A 23,166-nucleotide genomic window follows, 5' to 3' on the forward strand; every position below is an offset into this window, starting at 1 on the left:
ATTCCAGCAGGGGCCAGTATCTACCCCATCTGAAATTTTCTTTAATTATGGTTTTCCTTCTCCTGGCTTCATTTGACAATTAAGTTTCATCTTGCTGAAAATGTTACAGCATTCTGTTTTTACTGCAAACTGGAAACTAATGAAACACCACCAGACTACACTTTAATCATACCAGTGGAAAGTTTGAAAGAATGTCCTGAATATTTAGTACACCCAATTCCTATATTCAATAACTCAATATAGTCTGGATGTGTGAATCTATGTGCTAAAATTAGGTACCTCAATCTATACTAAACCATCAAAACATCAGCACTTGTATACACACCCAAAAACTGACTTTATGGCATTTGGATTCAAATGAAAAGTAACCTAGCATTTTCATCTGTGTCATTTTTATCTTCAGAAGTTCCTTAGACTAAGACTGATGTCTTTAGCAAAGCAAAAAGACTCCCATCACTAGAATAGCTACGTCACACACTTGTTATGCAAGATTAAGGATTAATTAAGGGCTCTCTCATTTGTCATAAAGCTAAAATAAACATGGCTTTCCTCCCACCAAAATACTTGACAAAACTGCAAGTGTTTTCTCAATTACCAGGATGTACCATCAGATGACCTAGTCAGCACAGATTTATTATTAATGACATTGTCAATCATAAGAATTTATTATTCACATTTAATAATTCTTTAGGACTTTTTTTAACTAGAGAAAGAACTTAAAAAAAAAGTATTATTACTTTCAACTGTATAAATTAGGATCCATGTGACTTAGAACTGCAGCAAAAAAGGTTTCAGTTAAATTAAGAAAAATACAAAAATCCATAGTGAAAAGATTGCAATAAACAAAGCTATTTAATGTACAAACCAATATTCATGTAAAACCAAGAAATGAGATCTAGAGTAAAAATCTGAAGTAAATACAGAATATTACTGAACTAAATATAAATACACTAACAGTGTAAGCATTTTTGATCGGAAAATTCTGCAATTCTGTGTTTATTTCTATATAAATTACCAAAGTCCAATTCACAGTGTTAATTTTGAATCCTGCAATTTTATTACAGGATTTTTGATGTACTTCATAAATGAATAAATGAAATGGGGACGTTGCATTCTAACTTGAGTGCATCACTCAGTGTAACTTGAACATATTAGAAAGTTTCAAATCAAAAAGCTATTTAAAGAAAAATCTTTGAAAGTTTTTGTATGTCTTTGGGGGAAATAACTGCTGTTAGCACTTAGCCATGACCACCACTATACTGAAAGAAAAACAAACCTTGATTTTGCTGTTTTTTCTTATTATATAGATACTAGTTTTTAAATGAGCTCTCAGAATACAGTTTTCTGAGCTTCGTACATTTCCCCCAATTATCTTTTAAGGTTAAAAGTTTTAACATTTTGTCTTTCTCCACCAAACACTCTCAGGAACAGCTATGCTCTCCAATATGACAGTCCTGACAAAGTGGCAAATACATTAACAATCATGAGTCTCCAAATGTAAGTTGGTGGTAAAGACAAACTTATTTACCGTATTAATTAAATGGCCTATTTAACATGGAATATCAATTCTCTAATCACATCTCATTTGAACTTCTTATATCAATTAGCAACCCTAAAGTCTACTAGAGACCCAACTGTTCTAGGATCATTAAGAACATTCTCATGATCTGTCAAATGAGAGAGTAAAAGGCAGAAATTGCAAATACTCTCAGGAGTAGGCCTCTACCCTGCTTAGGAGATGATTAGGGAGAAAGCAGCAGTAGTTCTCATTAGTTGCTTAGCAATGAAACATCCTCCTATGAAACAAGAAATGAACAAAGCAACAGAGGTGTTGCCATGCAAATGAGTAAATGGATATTCTATCATCAACTCAAGGATAATCTGTCCTTCATTAAAACTAATCAATCTGGATTAATACACCTATGGATAGCTGGCACAGACAAGGTAGGAAGAATCCACTGTAGGTAGCCCCACTGAAGTAGCCAGACAATACATTGCTCAAGTTTACATACACAACACTTAAATTCTCACTGTATGTGAGGAACACAAGGAAAACAATTTCAATTCAAACCAGATTAACATTATCATTTTTACTGTTAAACCTTACCTTTTATATCCATAGTTATACCCAAGTTACTAATGACTTATTGTTAATAGTCATTCTCATAATGCTTATAACAACTTAAATACAAATCTGTAAATTTAAGATTTAACCCACGTCTAAGTTGTTTATTTTTTCAAAAGTATATTCCCATATAAAGCAAAAAACTCAACACAAATGGAGTTGTTGACGCCACCATTATTACCAATGTTGTAAGTCTCAGAAGAGCAGAGTTCTTAACCAGAGAAATTTGATTACTGTTGTCTTACTTTTCAGACCTTAATTCCAGGATGTCATTACTTCCATCACAGATGCAGTTTAATAGGTTCCCTTGATTTCAATTTCCCCACAACTGATTTTAAAATATCCATGTTTCATGTGTTACTTTTTTTGTTTTAGTGGGGTTTTTTTCCTGCAGGGCAGGCATTTTTTGTTTTGTTGCTGTTGTACGGTTCATATGTACAATATAAAGTTTTCAAAAAAAGCATGAATTAGAAGAGAAAAAAAACAGTGAAGACTTCTTAAGCAGAAATCAAGATGGTTCCTGAACTTCACTGACTACTCAAAATCTGGTTGCTTCTCAGTATGTATTTAAAGCAATATAGATTTATAATTACAAACATTTATGATAAAATTCACGTATCAAATTATGTTTTGATTAGCTCATCCAAACTGTTAGATTAAAACAAAAATGATGTTTCAAAACCAATAAAAATTAATAATTCAGTACTAAGACAAATCTTACCTATGTATTCACAAACGAAGACTACAAAAAAAGGAGTAACAAGATCATTTATGCCCTGAACATATCCACTGGCTGGATGACGTATTGCCCAGATAAACAAAATTCTTTCAAAAATCTGAAAAAGAGTTAAAGAAACCATCAATTTAATTTAACAAGTCATTAGCACATTTTCAACAAGATACTTGTAAATTATCATAACATCATAAAATTACAGAATATCCTGAGTTGAAAGGGACCCTTCAGGACCACCAAGTCCAACTCCTGGCCCTGTACAGGACACCCCAGGAATCATTCCATGTGCCTGAGAGCGCTGTCCAAACACTTTTTGAACTTTGTCAGGCTGGTGCTGCGACCATTTCCCTAGGGAGCCTAGGGAGTTCCAGTGTTCAACCACTCTTGGAGTGAAAAGCCCATTCCTGATATCCAACCTAAACCTCCCCAACTCAGCTTTGTGCCATTTCTTTGAGTCTTGTCACTGGTCCTGAGAGTGAAGGGATTGGTACCTGCCCATCTGCCTCCCCTCATGAGGATGCTGAAAATATCCTTGCAGATAAAATTCATATCATGGAGTTAAGTAGTTTAAAAACCATGCATACAAAAGCATAAATGAACACTGGTATTCATAACCAACTCCCAGTGCTATGTAAGCTTCTCAGTTCTTCAAAAGGAAGCAATTTCAGGGTATTAGCACATGTTAAAACCAGCCTAGTATATAATTCAGTTACAGTAGTTAATATAAAGTAGCTCTTATTCACTGGAGCTTTTCCAGTAATACCAAATTCCTCTTTTCTCAAGGGAAGGACATATGAAATTATCTTTCCATAATTTTTCATCTCTTTGAAAGAAGTATTCTACTAAATATTCTATTTATCCCTAAGTAACAGAAAGAAAGACTTGATATAGTTTAGATTTTTTTAATAACATGCCCATAAAAAGAGATTCCACGAAAGTTAAGCTTGCCTAATACTCCAGTGTGGAGTTATACACTCCAGGCATCTGCATACTAGTTATTGAAAAACCTGAAACAATCAGGAAATGTAGAAATAAGGCAACTGCCTGCCATATCACAGAACTTCACCCTCTCAACTCCATAAACTGAAGCTTAGGTATCTGTAACTGAAGTTTAGTACTGCAAAAGCTCATGAGGCCAAACTATGTCTCAGTGTGAGAAGAGAAGAGAGCACAGAAATCAGAGAACTTTTTTCTGATTCCATTTAGGTCTGTAAGAGGCTGTATCTTGTCTCAATTATTTGCTTCTGAAGATATTACATGCCTTTGAAAGACTGCAAATAAGCAGCAGAGTGAAAGCTGCCACATGCTTTGTCCTAACTACAGCCATGCAATCAGGGATATATAATCTTCTGAAACAAAAGAATGTTTGCTCATCCATGAGAGCACAAACTATATTGCTCTTCAGATCTGGCCTCAATAATAAAAGGAGGAGACATTTTGGAAGGACCCAAAGGATTCTGTGGTTTGCTGCAACTCCAGAAGTCAACAAATGCTCAGGCTTCAAGAAAGCCAGTGAAGAACCTGCCCTGAAAGGATGCACAGAATGGAGGAAGTTTATTTGTGAAGTCAGGATTATTCATATTCAATCTCACTTTAAGTTTTTGTTAGATTAATAAGCTGACTGTTTTAATTCAATTTTAAATAAAGACTTATTATTTAGTTTAAAAGTCCTCTTGCAGTCATTTTTACGTAAGGAAAAGTCTTAGCATAAAGGACTCACATCCTGGTGCTTGAAATTCCCATCACAGGCTTCCACATAAGTTACCTGAAGCTGAAAAATATTTGCATCTTTTGCTTTGAAAACCAGTCTCAAATATCAACATCTATCCTTCTCCTATAGGCTTTCTTTTGACAGTCAACTGTCCTCCAGGTTTCATGTTTCCCTGGCTGAAAATTCACAGAACAGGGGAGACAGTCAACAACAGTAAGTACCAAAAGTTTTGGTGGGCACTGAAAAACAAATCTTAAGATAGCTCACATCTGATACATTACAACCCCAACCGAGATTCAGTTTTTGTGCAGTGTGATTTCAGAGATTAGGCAAAAAGGGAAGTATACATTAGCAAATCCTCCACAGAAGCCTCTTGTTTCCATTAGCCAAGATGCTTATTCCTTTAGCTACAAATTCTTGGTACTAGTTCTGTCACCTCATGCATTTTAACAAGAGCTGCATATTAAACCAAAAAAAAAAAAAAACAACACAAAAACCAACACAAACTCTGCCCTTTAAGCAAAAGCCAGTGGGGCTTCACTGTCTATCAATAATTGTATAAAGATTTTACACTCAGCCATTTACAACATGGTTTTACATTTTATGTAATCATATCCTGATGAAATTACAGCTGTTTATGTAATATTTTTAGTATTGCTGGAGAACTGCCAATCTAGCAAGGTTAGTTAGCTCACAGCTACTCTGCCTGCTTCTGTCCATTGCCACTTTTACTTTCAGCAACAGTAGTTTCTCAATATTATGAAAGTTATCATTCTGTGTTTCATTTCTGAAAAAGGACTTGTTTAACATACTGCAAATATGAACAACTTTCTCAAAGAACAAATATCAGAATGAGCTGACAGGAGAAACTTATTAAAGTAGCAATTGGAGAATGCAGAATAGGGTTATGCACTAGGCTAAATAAAAAACTCATGGTGTGATGGGGCTACAAAATATGCACAGTCAACAACCAACCAAATTCAGTAAGAACAATCAATCAAAATACTCACTGCAGAAACTATAAACATAGTGTTTTTTCATGAAGGCATGTCTGAAGTCAAACAATTCACAAATTTGTACCACCAACCTTTCATTTCCTCAGAACCTGATAAGACACCGTTTGCACTGCAAATTGAGAAGCCAATGGATTTTAAAATGTTTTTAAAATCCAGGTGTGAGGGGGTGGTGTTTGCCTTTGCTTTGGGTGGTAGGGGGTCGGGGGGGTGTTATATTTTTGAGCAGGAAGCACCACTTAGTGATGGCATATCAGCTTTAATATCCCCAAATACTTCCAATCAGAAATTCTGATATACACACTGAATAGCATTTTCAGTTTCCTATCCATTTTCATAAAGTTTCATTTACCGTTCTGAATCAATAAAAATGAGCACTGAAAACCTGAGCAGCAGGCTGATTTAAGTTTCTATACAACACTCATGACTGTATTCAAATAGGACTCATTAAAAAGGTCACTTTCCCAAAAGGATCCCTTCTTGATTTCCAAACCAGCAACAAAAACTAGAATTATTTTTCTACTATGAGCCACTACATCTCATGAGATGTCATTACCAATCTATTATTCTCTTTTGAATTTGATTCTCATTCATAATTACAGCAAGAATTATATTCATATACATAAAGAAAAGAATCCATCAGCTTAAATGAAGGTTTGAATTACTTGTGGGTTTTCCCACCTCAGAGGAACTTCAAAACCTCCAAAGCCTTAATTCAAAAGCTTTTGAAAATTTGCTTTTTGTTTTCTAAGTAGAGGAGGGAAAGGGAAAAAAAAAGAGAGGAAGGACAAAATTTAAATTATTTTAAATTGTGCAGTTTTCTTGAAATTATGATGCATAATATGCAAGCATAGATGGGAAGTATACAGCCATGTGCTTTCCATTTCAACAAAATACAGTTCAAGTAAGAAAAGATAATAAATTAGACCAGTCCATTAGCCAATCAAATTTATTACAACTAAATAATAAGTAGTCTTTAACTTGACCGCACTATATGAAAGACCACCTCCCACTCTTCTGTTCTCCTTTTCAGGGACACTATTAGGACATTTTTAGTCCTTTAAATCCTTGCTCCAACACTGCCTTCTCCTCACTCAGAATCCATTCAACTCCCATAAAAAAGAAACACTTTAAACTGATTTTAAAGGGAACACATAATAACTAGTTATTTCAGCACATCAGATTCAAAATATCTTTTTCTAAACTGCAACATTTTATTACAGAAACCAAACTCTGAGATCAGATAAAAAATTAAAGCAGCCTTTTTAACTCTAATTAAAGTTCTTTGGCAACAGAGACTGATAGCACCAAGAACAGCAAAAATCTTGGAATAGCAGCATTTGAAAATTTAAGTCAGGAGACTGTGAGGTTTATACATGTGCTGTCTCTCTGAAGCTTTAACCAGTGCTTTCGTCCAGTTGCGTCAACTACGGTCTCTTCATCTCATTCTATGGGAGATTGCTCCCAGTAGAGGAACCATTACTCTAACCCTTTGCAGCATCAGAAGTATGTACAAAACTCACCATAATACCCACAACAATGGTTTTGCACATAGTGTAATCCTTTAAAACCTATCTTTGACCTTTACTCTGATTCCCCTCTCCTCTTTATAACCCTTGCGGTCTCACTTTAAAAAGGTGGGAGTGACTGTTGCTCACCAGAGACCAGCACCATCTTCTCTCTCTCTAGAAGAATCAGCTCTGGGAACAACACACCCTATCTGCAAGAGCCCTTGGGAGGAGGGAAGCATCCCTGTGGGCCTGAGGGATTTGATGGTGCTATGGTAGGTCTCCAGAAACTCAGAAAGCAAGAGAAAGAAGCATTGGAGAAATTGGGTGGTATGACCCTTTTTTACAATGGCATTAAGCAAGTAGAGTTTGATAAAGATCATGGAGTAAAAGACAGATGCAAGCCCATTCTCTCAGTAGCCCACTGATCTAATTAATTTCTTTAATAGTTTATTTCTTGGCAGTATTGCTTTGTTCTTGTCCCTTGATTGTATTTATACTACTCCTCGATCTATCCCTAGAACAGCCCAGGTAAAACACCACTGTGCAGAAAGCAGGTGGAAAGCCCTATATTTATAGGTTTTACTTTTGAAACTGTACTAGGCTATTTCTTCAAACCAATTCCCCAAAGTGTGGAAGAGCGCAGCCATTAAACAGATAACTGGAACAATGGAAAACCAAATGAAAGCTAGTTCTGCATTGAAGTTCTCATAATCAACAACCAGATTATGTTCTATTTGGATCTGTAATTGTATGAACAGAAGCTTCATGGCAATACACTTGAAGGTCTAACTAGAACCATTAGGAAGGAGTGTAAGTTGAAGAATTAAATTAAATAACTGAAAAAGGTTAATCCACACCATCAATGCTATTTATGACCTATATACTTCAAAATGAAATGTCCCCATGAGATTCAATTCCCCAGCGACATAGGCTGATTTGATTAATACATTTACCATTAATCACATGTAATCACATTATTATATATTTACATTAATTATATAGTTATAACAGTAGTAAAACAATTTAAATTGTGCACGCAACATACAAAACTTACAAGGATGCAAAATCAGATAAGGCATTCAAACCAGTCCTGCTACAAGTTCAAAAAGGAGAACTTCCCAAGTGGAACACTCTAAGAACTTCCAGACCTTAAATGATTTTGACAAATACATGGAACCACAGGATTATGCTCTGGATTACTTACAAAACACAGTATTAACAAAACATATAAAAAGGAAAAAAAGTGGGGAAAAAACTCTCAAGGGCACAAGACCACAATAAAAACTGACAGATTCAGTACAGGAAATTAATGAGGTGTCTTTGCTTTTATAACTCATACTTACACTGCTATTCTTAATCTCTACTTATATGTCCTCTTTTTTTTTACTTAAGCTTGTTCTGAAGTCAAAATAGCAAGTGTAATGAAACCAATTATTAATCAAACCGTGATATCAGATTCATTAATAAAATGTTTCCTCTATCAAAAAGAAAATATATCATTCTTACCTCTGTTACTTTGGGCTGAAGTCTTAAAACTTCAGGACTCATGCGTGGTATATCTATGTGGATCTAATTAGACAAAGAAGAATACTGTAAAAGGAACCAACAGCACACTTTCTAAGCAACATGATACTTAAAATAATTCTATTGGTTTACACTATTAGTTGTAATTCCATTGTATCATTAGTTTTGGGATAACATGGATTTTTACTGTATTTCAAAAGGTACAGCCAAATCTTTAAGTCAATCTTTCAATGAAGCAAAATTTAAAACCACATATATTTGTATTCACATTCTAGGATCCTTACATCACATTTTAATTATTTGTAAATTATAATCATATTGGCAATACTCATTACCATAGGGTAATTATGAGTAAATACATACTACTACTTCTGTGAAGTCATATTCAACTCCCACTATCATAGAATCATTTAGAATGGAAAAGACCTGTAAGATCATCAAGTCCAAATGTCCAAAGGTGAAAGAAGAGTTTAGCACCCATTTTAATGTATTTGATAATCAAGAAGAGAGCACAAAAATACCAATATTCTTAAGTTTTTTTTCCACACTTCACAAAGGACTTTTATGCAACAGAGTGCTCAAGTGATGATTTTGTCTTCTATTCACAAGCCTTATGTTAGTGATGCTATATACTTCTTGCTACTAAAGATTAGTCTTGAAGCTGAAAGAAAGATCTTATCTTCTTTTGTCCCAACGAAGGCTGAAGTATCATTGCTCAGTGTTACAAACTACTCATTTCAATACAAAACTTGAAGAAAAGTTATCTGCTTATCTGGGTGAGTATGAAAGTTTGACACCCCTAAGTTTATTTATGTTGCACATCATATACAGTCTCAACTTCTTATACAGAAGTTTGGAGCAGTAAGAAACAGTCACTGTTGTACTTTCCCTGTTCATCTTCACTTATTTGAAAGAGGGTTTGAGCGGAAGATGGAAGATTTTAAAATGCAACTATTTTTAAACAGAAAACCATGGCAACACTAATGCTAACGTTAAAAGAAATCCACTATTTCGAATTTCAGATGAAAACTACTTCATATTTTTCTTCTAAAATTTAGGAAAATTATTAGAGGGCTGTCTATCTGATACGATTAAAGAAACAGAGAAAAACAGCAGCAAAGTTCAAAAATAATCTTTAAGTCCTTTAGCAAATGTTCTGTAGATAAAAGTCAATTCAATCAGGTGTTCTACCTGTCTGTAGGTGTCTTGGTGGTTTTCATCATTTCTGGAATCATAGTATTGTTCAACAAATGCAAAATACTCTTTGCGTTTTCTTTGTAAAGTGCTTTCTCTTCGGTCCACGTTTGCAGGAAGATAGCCCTGAGAAAACAGTGAAATGATAAAGCTATTATTCTTTGCCTTACAAAAAGCACTGCTGGCATTTGATTACATGTGACAAGAGATCTAACAAACTGACGCAGTGCCATGTACTTCCACACAAATCTAAATAATCCTTTACTAAACTATTTTTTCTAATCCCTCCAACTCAAATAAAAGTTCAGATAGAAACATCTTATAAAAACAGCTGGGGTTTTTTTTGCCTTTTCTTTTTTTTTCTACAAAATGCGTTTTCTCATCAAAAATACTAAGATGGTATTGATTTCTGAGGAGAAAAGCTTAGATAAATTAGTTTAGGTAACTTTAAAAACATGCAAGTTGCTTAATTTCTATGTGGCCAGTATTGGAGCAATTTTATTAAATTTTTTAAATTTAATAAAAAATTACCTTTAAGTAGGAATTACATACATTGGCAAGGGAGGGCTAGATTCAATATTAGGAAAAACTTTTTCATGGAAAGGATCATCAAGCACTTGAACAGGCTGCCCAAGGAAACGGCTGAGTCACCATCCCTGGAGGTAGTAAAGACACACAGATGTGGCCCCTAGGGATATGGTTTACTGATGGACTTGCCAGTGCTGAGTTTATGGTTGGACTACACAGCCTTAAAGGTCCTTTCCAACCTAAACAATTCTATGATACTATATTCAAATCATTAAAAATGTCATTCCTGTACACTTTCATTACTTAGTTTATAATGACAGGAGAATATACAAGCCATATTACATTTCAGATACCTTAAGAGGTACTTTCTTTTTCAAAATTAATTCCTTTAAGATATACAGACTTGTGTTTGATTCCAAGTACTTTAAACCTCACCAGCTTCAGTTTTCCTAAAGACTTGGTCTGACATTTAATATCTTATCCTAGTGTTTTGTATTAAATATTGAATTTATTCAATAATTTTATTGAATAAAATTTATTTATTCTCAACAGTAGTGTTCCCATTTATTCTCAACAGTAGTGGTTTCTTCCCTGTAGGATATCTTATTTGGTTGCTTTAGAAAATAATTCATTTTTTAAATCAAATGTGATTGCTTGAAGCACACCAATACTTTCTCAGCAAGTCTTTTCACCATTCTTCGGTTTCAAAGACTGAACTAATCTTTCAATTCAACATGTCGTGTTTCCTGTTCACTTTACAAATTAGGTTTTAAAAGTTGGGAAGGCTTGCAACGTATCAGCAGTGAATAAATTGGTGGAAAGTTTAATCCATTTATTCATTAATTTCCTCTAAAGGCTTTTGCAAACATATCTTCGGTTTTGTTATTCAAAAGAGAAGAGAGCCTCTGCAGTTCTTCTTGCTGTTTAGGTACATTGTGCTTAACACTTTTGCTGTATTTTAAAAATAAATAATGTCTTTTTTTATATATGTTGTTACCAGTAGACATGCATAACATCAACAGAGTATTATACTGAAAAACTGTCTTCATCAAACACTTATTAACATTATTAACATGCTGACTATGTAACAAATAACTGATCACTTTGTTAAATCATATTTTTAGAATTCCAATTTCTATGCTGGTTTTACAAACAAGACAATCACCATCTGCCTCAGATACCACCAAGTATACTCTGTTCCCTGAGAAAAAATTAAGTTTGGGCCTTTTAAATAAGACTTTTGAATAATTTTGAAACAAACATATACTAAAACCATAATATACATTGGTTTCTTCAGTTGTCTGGTTGTTTTTTTAGTACTGCAACAAATCTTTAATCAAAATATCACTTGATTTTTACAAACACTTATTTCCCCAGGAGCTCCTGGTGACTGTATGGAATCATAAAATGCTGTTGGAAAGGACCTTAAAGATCATCTAGCTCCAACCCCCCTTCCACTAGACCAGGTTGCTCAGAGCTCCATCCAGCCTGGCTTTAAACACTGCCTGGGATTACCATTACTAGTCCCCCTTACCTGGGACATTAACAGTAGGTCACTATTAGGTTAGCAGCAGAAAAGCATGGTGGAGCTTATGACCAAAAAATCTGAAAGCACTTTTCTTTCCCACTTGGGAAAGAAGATGAAAGAAAATGCTGCCTTACAGTATAGGAAAGTAATGACTACTAAAAGACTTTGAGTTTCCAAAACATACTAAATGAGGACCACATAGATAAGAAATCGCAGCAGGACTTACTTAAGAAAAGCTAAGAATTTTCAAAATATTGCCATTTGGAGGTAGAAAAAACAAACAAACAAAAAAAGCCAGTTTCATAAATCTCTTACTCAAAAGAAAATCAACTTAATTGATAAAGTACAAAAATGTAATCTGAAAGCAGGTTTTCGCAGAGATATGGCAAGATGAAGTTGCAAATTGAACAGAAATACATTCTGGAATTGTTAAAGCAACAGAACAAGAGAACTCTACACTTGGGCATTTTTCTAGACCAGGAATACTAAATTAAAATCAACTTCTGGATTTAACTTAAAGCTCCAGGAAAGCCTATGCTCTTACAAGAAAGCAAGAGGAGTCAGCTCATTTTATATTTTTATAATTTGCATTATTCCAAATCTCTAAACCCCACTGTCAGTCTTCTGATTCAGAACTTAAAATGCTTATGATTTAGCTTACTATGTTTCAAAGTCAACTTTGAGTTAGTCATAATTTTTCTTACTTTTAGTATTTTAAAGCAGACATTCTAACTTCAAGAGAAAAAAATGCCTTTTTTACAACCAAAGTCACATATAGCTTTGGAAACAGAACTAAAATAAATTGTAAGCTCCATGTTTAATTTCAATTACAGCAGGATATTTGAATATCCACCATTAAACTGCATCTGCATTTAGCATTAGAAGGAACTAAGCTGCAAATTTAGTAGAACTCATCAACAAGAAAGACTCTTTCAGTCACTGAAAATCAGTGTCAATCTGAAGTAAATACTTTGCATTCCCTACAGAATTATTCTATAAAAAGCAAAGCTATTTAAGTCTACTCTCTGAGAAATTCGATAGTGCTAAACTGGTGTGTGTGTATAATTCAGAATTTTAAACAGTTCTTAAATGCACAAAGATTTGTTGAGAAAGTGTCTTTCACAGCCTCTGGAGAGTAGACATCACGAGAATTCTGCTTCTTTTTTATACAAACATCCTCATAAACTTTCTCCCAACCACAGGCAGACAAACAACAGCTAAAATGCTTAACTCGTTGTCATCACAAGCATTATAGCTGAAAAGATAGACATGAAAAATACCTTTATGAAGAACTGCATTTTTGCAGAAGAACCTTTTTAAACATAGTGCAAACACCAAGATAAAAAAATCCTATTCTGTAACACCAAACCCAGTGAATCACTTATTTCCACAAGCTTTTCCCACATGCCCAACTGAAACACTTCCATGGTACTTCACCCAGCCTACTCCTAAGCTACAGCCAAGGCAATATCCTCTGGCCATAGGGAAAGAGAAGAGTGCTCAGCCAGCCAAAAACTGGCACCACAAAAAAGTGATTAGCTTTTTATTGAGGTTGCCTCTGAACTGCCTCACAGGTCTGACATCAGGAGAGCCAATGCCACAACTCAATTGACACAGTGGTTCAGAGTTGTTCATCTTAAAGCACTATAGAAGAATCAGCCAAAAAAACCTATAGATGCTATCACTGCTTTTCCTCACTACAGTGTTAATCCTTTCTTGCAGTTACTTTAACGTGAAGTCAGAATGAAGCCTTTCGTAGGACGCTGATAGGCTTTGCTTTCCCTACTATGTGTCTGTTTTCAAGAAAGCTGTTAAGAATGTACTTGTCTTTGAACTCTCCACCATTCCATCAAAACTGGTTGAAAGAAGCCACTGTTATCATGAGCCCTTCTTTCACAGAAAGCCAGGCTGAAAAATAAAGATATACAGCGGGCACGATTTACTACTACTTCTCATCCCCCTCCTTTCATTTTGATAGATTAATCCTGAAATTGAGTAAAAGAACATAACTTCCATTACAATTCAGCACAAGACACGTTTCCAACCATCACTGATGGATTACAATTCATACAAAATCATTTGCAATGCTTGAAAAAGCTATTAGTACTAAATGCAGAGGAAGAATAAAATAAAAAAAAATACAACTTACTGAAAGAAGCTTCCATGCAATTGGACGAACCCGTTTGGGAATGCCAGACCAACTCAATTTTCTCAATTCATCTATTAAAACACAATGGTTTCATAAGAAGCAAGGAAATTACTACCAATTTACATACACAGATACATTCAAATTAGCATAAAGGCATTCACAACAATGGTCTTCTTAGAAAATCCAGTGATTACAGAAATATAGGGCAATCCTAATGAATTAATAAAATACTGGATAATTGCTATCCATAGGGACCCCTATGGTAATAGGTACTGAGTGTGATAAGGTAACTCTCTGGAGTATTTTTCAGCATTACTGTTTGGTACATGCCTTATATTGTCACAGTTGGCAACCCACTACATAAATGTATTATTCTTCCAAATATTTTTGAGATACATGAGAAAGGAATACAGTGTATCAAAGCAGGTAAAACAGTTGTTATATTATTAAAGTCTGCACAAAATAAGGAGCAGCAGCATATGCTTTCAAAAAACATTAAGAAGTTCACAGTACTTCTGCACACTAAATATGCATGGATGGAGGAAACATGAAAGCATGCTTATACACATAACCCCAAGAAATTTCACAGTTCACAATAAATTTCCCCCTTATCCTTCCTCTCAAGGAGTTGAGAGGCATTGGAAGAATTAAAAAATGACCAAAGGATCAGTAACATTAGAAAAATATGACACTACCAGAGTCCAGTGTGAACCAAAGTTGCAAAAAAAAAAGAAAGTAGAACTTGTCAGAGAGAACAGACAGATTAGGAGATAAATTCAAAAAGTCACTGGCTGGCCCAACAAATACACTTTGTTATGAGTATGCTGTCACTGCAAACAGAAGGATTCAATGAGAAAAAGATGCAATAAGCAACTGAAAGAAGTTTAATTTGTCATACTCCAGCTGTGATCATCGTGCACAAGCTGCCCAACACGAACCCCAGACAGCAGCTGGTCACGTCCCTTAACCCTGTTCCCCATTTTTTGATCTTTTTCCAGCACACTTCTACTTCCTTTTCTCTGCCCCATTTAACAAACCACTCCAATTATTTCTTCCCTTCATGGTCCCAGTTTTGCTACTGCTATACCTAAATATGGAATTTCTGAAATGATTATCAGGCACCATTGCTCTTGTAACACTGCACTTTCCTAAGTGATCTCTCAGTGCCTCTCTCCATACAATGGCACTGTTTGGGTACCTCTCACACAATTCCCTCTTGACTACTTGTGAAATCCAGGCATACCATAGGGTGCCATCTACAACTTGTGTCAGCTTCCCACACTGTGGTTTGTTACATAGAGCAATTTCTCACATCACCTACAGTAGTTCTCCACACCCCAGGGATTTTGCTCAGCCTCCAAGCAGCTTTAGTGTTGGCTTGCAGCCCTGACCACTTCTGCAATTCCACCATGATCTGATTCCAAGTAAATCCCCACCCTACCAAGCACTACAGCATAAGTAACAGTATCACTGGTTATATTCTAAAAGCTAGAAAGGCAGGAAGTGGTCAGAAGATGTAAAGGCAAAATAAACATATAACATGAACAAGAGTAGAAAAACAGTATTTTGTACAGTTTATGAACAAAAACAATAAAAAAGAGATAATATCTGCCTTAACTAAACAATCTACAAATTATATTTCCCTTCCCCTGACATAAGCATGACAGTTAGCTCCAATTGTTTTAATACCAATGAAAGCCTCAAGTCTTCAAAATCAAAATCTCCAACTGTGCATATTCCTGCTCTACTTGTCCTTGTGCAGTATTTATGAACAAATATACTTTACTGGGTCTAATCTATTTGTGTCCAGGCTGAATGAAAACTTATCTTGTGCATTAGTTTCTTACTTCCTTACACAATCATTTTGCTCAAGTTTCAAGTTTTGGCTGCCTTTATGTACAATCATACCATTTACAAACTGTGTAGTTAGTATATGAAGAATATAGAAAATAAATTGTAACTAAGCAACCACTTTTATTATTTTCTAGTAACACAGTTGTCAATTCTCAACTCTGTACCCACCAAACCTACTCTAATCTTTCACCTTTCCATATTTTTGCTCCACCCTTAACTCACCTCAATAGGAATCCATGCCCAAACATGGGTACCAACCTCTGAAAACAGCACATGTAAAGTAAGAAAAAGTATAAAAAAGGAAAACATGCAGATCTACTGTCACAATCAGAAATGTGAAGCATATGATTGAGTGACAGATCATCCCAAATCACCAAGTACAAAAATTCCACTTACTTTTAAGTAACTCATTTAAGGCCAAAGATAGGAAATACAAAAGCAAATTGGAACACAGCTTATTTTCCCTCCCTCCCCTCCCAATCCTATTCTGCAATGAACATACACTTCCTTTAATTCAGGATAGCTTGGGCTATCATGCAATTCCAAACAGTAACACACACTATGGGAGTGGGTTCAAAAGGACTGCTCTTTCTGGAAGGAAATCTCAGCATGGAAGTGAAAACCAGGGACAAATGATGGGGGTTTTTACACCACTTATTTGAAACAGATTCTCTATTTATCCATCATGCAGGATTTTGGGAGTGAATACATCCCTACATTCTTCCATACTGAACACAAATAATTATTTACGTTGCTTTGCCACTGCCTTATCCTCTCTGGGAGCTCTTTTTACACCTAGATTGCCTGCTGGGCCTACCAAATCTTCAGCGATGCTCCTTCTCTCAATATATCTGAGAATACCCATTCAAAGCTAGTTTTTACATGTTTCTAAGTTGTTTCTCAAACTCTTTTAGAAATGCTTCCATTCATTTGGCCTGACAGGATTCATATTCTTCTCTGCTCTCCTTATTTGACACAGAACTTTACCTTTTGGATTGTATTTAATAACCTTCTATTGTATTTAATAACCTCCTCTGCTCTGTTGTCATGCCATCCTTCTGAACTTTCTCAAGGCTTTTGTTTCTGGTTTTGCTTTCATAAGTGGTACAGTAATTGCTTTCAGGACAGAGGACTGTTAGACAGATGATTGCACAACTGAGAGTTAAGTCAATTCCATTACAAACCATTACCCTGGGTATGTGAGAGTTCTATTTCTTCACACTGACTGCTATCCTATGTCATAGCCTTCCGAAATTCCAGGATCCCAGACTAATCCAAAAAAACATATAGAATTCTGGCCCTAACTTTTCACTACAGTGAGCTCAACTACTATTTGGCCAGTGACAAAGAGCACACAGCAAAACTCAAAGGGGCTATGCAAGAATTCTTATGAGGTGTAGTGGCAAACCCCAAAAGCACACAGTCTGACCCTTGCATGGCACTACTACTAAAGCATCAAATGATGCTTTCTCTGATGGTCATCACCAAAACAAGAGGAAAGAAAACAAAGGACCCTGCCCTTTCCAACAGCAACTACAACAGCAGGACCAAAGTAGCTCCTGGAAGACTTAGTCTAACCGTACTATAACATAAAATAAAAATGCTTCATTGCAGAATAGGAAGAGAAAAAAAAAATGAAGCATATACACAAGAGTATCATTTTAGACATACATAAAAGCCTGACAGTGAAGCCAAATTTTAACACTGCTGTTAAAATACATTAACTACATGTGCATTTTATTAGACATACATAACTAAATTTTACAGCAAGTGTCTCTATTACAGTCTTTAAGACGGGCTTTATTCTTACAAATGACTCAACAGGTGAGTTCCTAAAAATCAAATAACCACATGTAATTGAAATACTCACATTTCAGTTCTCAGGTTATCTTGAGACACTAGAGACTTAATTTTTTTTTAAAAAGAGGACCCTGGAGACTACAGATTGGTCAGCCTCACTTTTGTGCCTGGGAAGATCATGGAACAGAAGACCTTCCTAGAAGCTCTGTGAAGGCACGTGCAGGACAGTGATGTGATTTGAGACAGTCATCATAGCTGACCAGAACAAGTCCTGCCTGAGCAGCATTTTGGCCTTCTACAATGGAGTGACTAATCAGTGGAACAAGGAAAGGATTTACAGGCGTCATCTATTTAGACTTCGGTAAAGCCTTTGACATTTCCCCCACAAAATCCTTCTCTATATTGGAGACAGAAGTGGATTTGATAGGTGGACACTTTGGTGAATGAAGAATTGCTTGAATGAGCACATCCAGGGAAAAATGGTCAAGATGGAGATCAGGGATGAGTGATGCCCCTCAGGAGTGCATACTGAGCCCAGTGTCATTGCGTGTTGGTGACATATACCACAGGATCAAGTGTACCCTCAGCAAATTTGGAGTGACATTGAGCTGAGTGGTGTGGTTGACACAGCTGAGAGCAGGGATGCCATTCAGAGGAACTTGGACAAGTTGAAGTGGGATCATGGGAATGGCATCAGGTTTAACAGGAACAAGTGAAAGGTCCTGCACCAGGGCTGGGGCAACCAACCAGTATAAATACAGGCCAGGGGATGGAGGGATTAGATCTATACACATGGGAGAAGGACTGGTGGGTACTGGTGGACAAGAGGCTGGACAGGTAAGATAGTTAAACGTGTTCTGGGCTGCCTCAAAAGCAGCATGGCCAGCAGGTCAAGGGAGGTAATTCTGCCCCCTCTACCACACTTTGGTGAGAGCCCCAGGTGGGCATGGAGTACTGCATCCAGCCCTAGAGTCCTCAGTAAGAGGAAGACATGGACATTTTAGATTGAGCCCAGAGGGCCATGTAGATGATCAGGGGGCTGTAATGCTAAACAGATTTTTGGGTTTTTTACATTTTCCATATATTTGTAGCTCTGTAGACTACTATTGTATAGTTGTATAGCTCCTTAACTAACTATAGTACTCTTCCTACCCCCTTACCTAAATTTTAGAACAATAAGCTAACCTTCCTGGAATCTTATTTAGTCTTCCCTCTATAGTGTGAACCAATATTTTTTCACTATGTATTATATCCGTAATAAATGTGAGGTTAGAAGCTAGGGGCGGCTTCAGTGGGGGGCAGAATCAAAAGGGGGATTACTTAATTAACTGTTCTTCTAATTGGATGATTTCTGTTAAGTATGCTAATTTGTTAAACTAATAAAATTGTCACACTGTATTATGTGTGCATCTTGCTGTATTTGCACCATGAAGATCTTTCATTAAAGGAAACTGTTTAGCTTGTGGCATCAGGCATCAGCTGGACCACCTCTCCTATAAAGACAGGCTGAGAGAGCTGTTCAGCCTGGAAAAGAAAAGGCTCTGGGCAGCATTGTTGCAGCCCTTCCATACTTAAAGGGAGCTTATAAGAAAAATGGGGACAGACTTTTTGTCAGCGTCTGTTTTGATATGACAAGGGGTTTTAATCTGAAAGACAGTGGCTTCAGACTAGATGTAAGGAAGAAATTTTTTACAGTGAAGATAGTGAAACACTGGAACAGGTTGCCCAGAGGAGTTGTGAATGTCCTATGTCTGGGTGAGGGTCTCAGACCAACCTGGTCTAGTTGAATATGTCCCTGCTAATTGCATGGGTATTGAACTAGATGTCTTAAGGGTCCCTTCAAACCCAAACTATTTTATGAACTTTGTAACATTTCAGCCAATTAATTAAAATACTTTCTCCCTAGTCAAAGCATAACATCAATGAATTGTCATTAGAGCAACTCCTTCCCCTTGCAGATTTCCCAAGGAATTAGACATCCTAGTTTTGAGTCACCAAGCATGTTCCCAAGCACAGACATTCTACAAGAGTTTTAATAGCACCTCCAAATCAGACACACATTTTCAATCAAGAGAGTACTGCAAAAATATTCTTGTTTCAATACAATTAATATTTTCCTAAACTTCCAGATCAATTATTTTGAAAATGAGCACTTGTAAACATTCTAATTATAGACACAATCATTTATTAAAAGAGTGAGCAAAGAACCAGCTGAAATAAGCCAGATCCAAAAACAGTACCTGTAAAACCCTGCCTGTGAACTCTTTCTCAAACTAAAAGGATTCTTTCTGAAGAAACAGTTTAAGCCCCAATTGTTAGTCTGTTTTTCAGCTGCCTCATTACTTGACACAATTCTGTGACCAATGGGTATGAAAGAATTTATAAATCCCCATAGATTTTAGACAAAAAGTATCTCAATTTGTTCCTACTAGCCAACTATCACTTCTGCTTAGGAGACAGCAGTTACTTTTCACAGAAACAGTGCTTTAGGATATTTTATTATGAAGGTATAATGTGGTATGAAAATCCTTCAAATTAATATGATTAATTTAATTTAGGAAAAAAATTGTTTGACCTGGCTTACTACAATACATTTACAGATACGTTTCCTCTCTCTGAGGAAGAAAAAGTTTAAAGCAATTGTTCTAACAGAAATCTTAGGACTATCCTTTTACTGCATTTAGATTTCAAGACTTCTCATATTCCATAAATATTTCATGGGGAATTTTACAAAGAAAACATGCCATTAGTTTGCCAGCTTTTAACTGTACAAGCAATTACTGGAGTTATTACCCACTACACCTAAAACATGAGGCCAAACAACCAAGTCGACAAGTATTTTTCTTGGAACTACAAGCTAATCATTCTACCCATTACAAATATATAAGAAATATTAAAGGAGTTCAAAATTTCTCTGTATGTATTATTCATTTTTGATACAGCTGTTATTTCATTGAGATTACTATACATGGCTACATGAAGTCATGGCCTGCATAAGCAACTCCATGATAGATATGATAAACTAGATTTACATGTTTTATGTTCCTACAACATAAATTCCTTAGATATTTTAACTATAAAAAGCTGGAAAATTCTTTCAAAAGCAGAGATGCACAGAACTGCAGCTCCCCCAACAGCACGTTATAATACAGGCAGTACCTATAGAAAATAACTTTAATACAGGGCTTGTTATTACTATGGCAACCACAGCAACTGGTTTTCAAAATGAATAATAGCTCTGTTAGGCACTTCATTAATTTTTTTTTTTTTAATCAAACACTGCTCCTAATCTTCTCAATGGAACAAAGAGTTATTCTGAATGCTGCAGAAACAGGAAATAAAGTCCAATCCACCTTTGTAAATACAGGGTAAGATCGTTTTCAGAGCCTTTGCTAGAAAAGAGTGGGAAAGTACATCTTGTCTGCTACTTCACATAAAAAAATCAGAAGCAGAAGCAGATGAGGTTGGTGTTACAAGGTAGAAGAAAACAAGTGATTAGGAAAAGTAAGGCAAAAAGATTATTGAAATTGCCAAGACCTGCAACATGTGAAGGCAGTGATGGAAACAATAAGTAATGGAGAACAACTGTTGCAGCAGCAGATGTTGTTTTTCATAGTTCTCCCAAAACATCCAATTTCTGTGCAATATCAACTGTTTTTATTTTTACATTAATGCCATTGAAAAAGTTTCTAACTTTTCATGTGCAGCTAAGGGAAAACCTTTTATACCCTATTCTGAATGTTAAAAAAAAGCAGCTCTAAATGATTTAATTATGAGTCTTTACTTCAGTGGTTGCACTGTAAGTATTATTTAGTTTAGCTTTACTATAGGTTCTATTATATCAAATTCCTCTGTAAGGCTAGCCCTTAATCTCTAATCCATGTAAGTTTTTCTCAGTTAACTGCAAACATACATCACATCCAGAGTAATTGTCCATTGTGGCTAAAACACACGTGAGGGCAAAACCAACCAATAATCTGCAACAGGGAGGCAGCACAGCACAGACATACACAGTGAAACGTGCTCCACTGTGTTTACCATCCCACACAAGTTTTATGTACTTCTTCCAGTTCTGGGCATGCTGCTAATGAAGTAACAATGACTTAGGTTCCAACATCATTAATAGTGAAAGAGATGCTGGCAAGAAAACCTAAAGGATTAATTATACTTCCTTGAGCCTTCGTAAACTGATTTACAAGCTGTACGTGCCACTCATAACAACAGGTACATTGCTAATCTTGATGCTCAAAAGCTTAAGGACACAGAGCATGTTCAGAGTTCTCAGTAGTCTTGTTGGTAACATTCCTGGTAAGTCCCTCCCATGCCACAAAGTCTGCAAAACATCATGGGAAGAGGCAAAGCTGCTCCCTCAGTCTGTGACTTCAAGAGAGAACACTGAACTTCTCACCCATGTATTTTACTGGATAATACAGGTTTCACAAAGTATAAGTTCAGCTTTCATGATGCTCTCATGTAAGGAAGAGAGATGGAACACCAAAAACAAACAAAACAGCCATACAAACACAAGAACTAAAAGAACATTTCATCATGTAGTACTTGTCTTTCTCCCAGTTCATCCAGACTAAAATACCCCTCTTCACTGTATTGTTCACCACATGCCTAAGACTCACAGACTGTTTTTGAACATCTGATCAAAAACCAGTGCAATGATCTCCTAAAAATTCTGCTAAAACTTTAATGGACACCAAAAAAACCCTTTTAATTAATCAATCTTGTAATCTGGAGTAGAATGCTAACTCTTTTCTTTTTTGATGATCAGTTATTGTAACTACCAGAGCAATTTTTCTATGTACACAGAAATTTGAATGATAATTTAGTGGTTTGGTTTTTTTTTATAACAGTAACCCCTTCACAACACCTGAACTTAGGAGTCCCACTGTAATTCTCTACATCCAAATCCACTTGGAAAGAGACATAGTACAGAACTCCACTCTTCATTAATGGAGCCATGAGTATAACATGGGAGTTTTAAGGACTCTGCTAAGAGCACACTTTTTGAGCAGATCAATGGTTTTAACCTGAAATGTTCCCTGTGGACATCCACACAAAAAGAAACAGCTTAGTCTCTAAGCTATTCTGATACTAACAAAAATCCCATGGATTTCTATTTATAGACAAGAAGTCCAGAACCTCAGAAGTAGGCTCATCTGTGTACTTCACAATGCCTCTTACCCATTTATTAATTTGAGTCATACTTGAATACCAAAAATCTTGACAAAAAAAAAAAAAAAAAAAAAGGTAAAGCTTTAGGTCACAGGCTTGTTTTTCAGAACTGAGAAAAGGGAAGGATTATTTTGTTTGTTAACAGGAGCTGCAGCTGGTTCAGCCTTACTCTTTTTTTTCCCCTCAATAAAAACTTAAATCAATGATAGGTGGTGTTTGGAACACATAAGAGTAAGGAGTCTTCACTCAAGCCAAAATTAACAAATCCTTGTTAAAAAACAACATTAATCTAAAATTAAACCACAGTTCTTC

General features: G+C 35.8%; 1 protein-coding gene across 1 annotated transcript in view; it reads right to left on the minus strand.

Moving 5' to 3' along the window:
• Positions 1-23,166, minus strand: part of TBC1D22A (TBC1 domain family member 22A) — a 140,791-nt gene that overhangs the window by 106,480 nt on the left and 11,145 nt on the right. The window contains exons 5-8 of the mRNA XM_054631460.2: positions 14,017-14,087; positions 9,809-9,937; positions 8,600-8,662; positions 2,847-2,961 (exon numbers count right to left, since the gene is read on the minus strand). Of these exons, the coding sequence (XP_054487435.1) occupies positions 2,847-2,961; positions 8,600-8,662; positions 9,809-9,937; positions 14,017-14,087 (378 nt within the window). The remainder of the gene's footprint in view (positions 1-2,846; positions 2,962-8,599; positions 8,663-9,808; positions 9,938-14,016; positions 14,088-23,166) is intronic.

The sequence above is a fragment of the Agelaius phoeniceus genome, chromosome 5, assembly GCF_051311805.1.
Source record: "Agelaius phoeniceus isolate bAgePho1 chromosome 5, bAgePho1.hap1, whole genome shotgun sequence".
NCBI lineage: Eukaryota > Metazoa > Chordata > Aves > Passeriformes > Icteridae > Agelaius > Agelaius phoeniceus.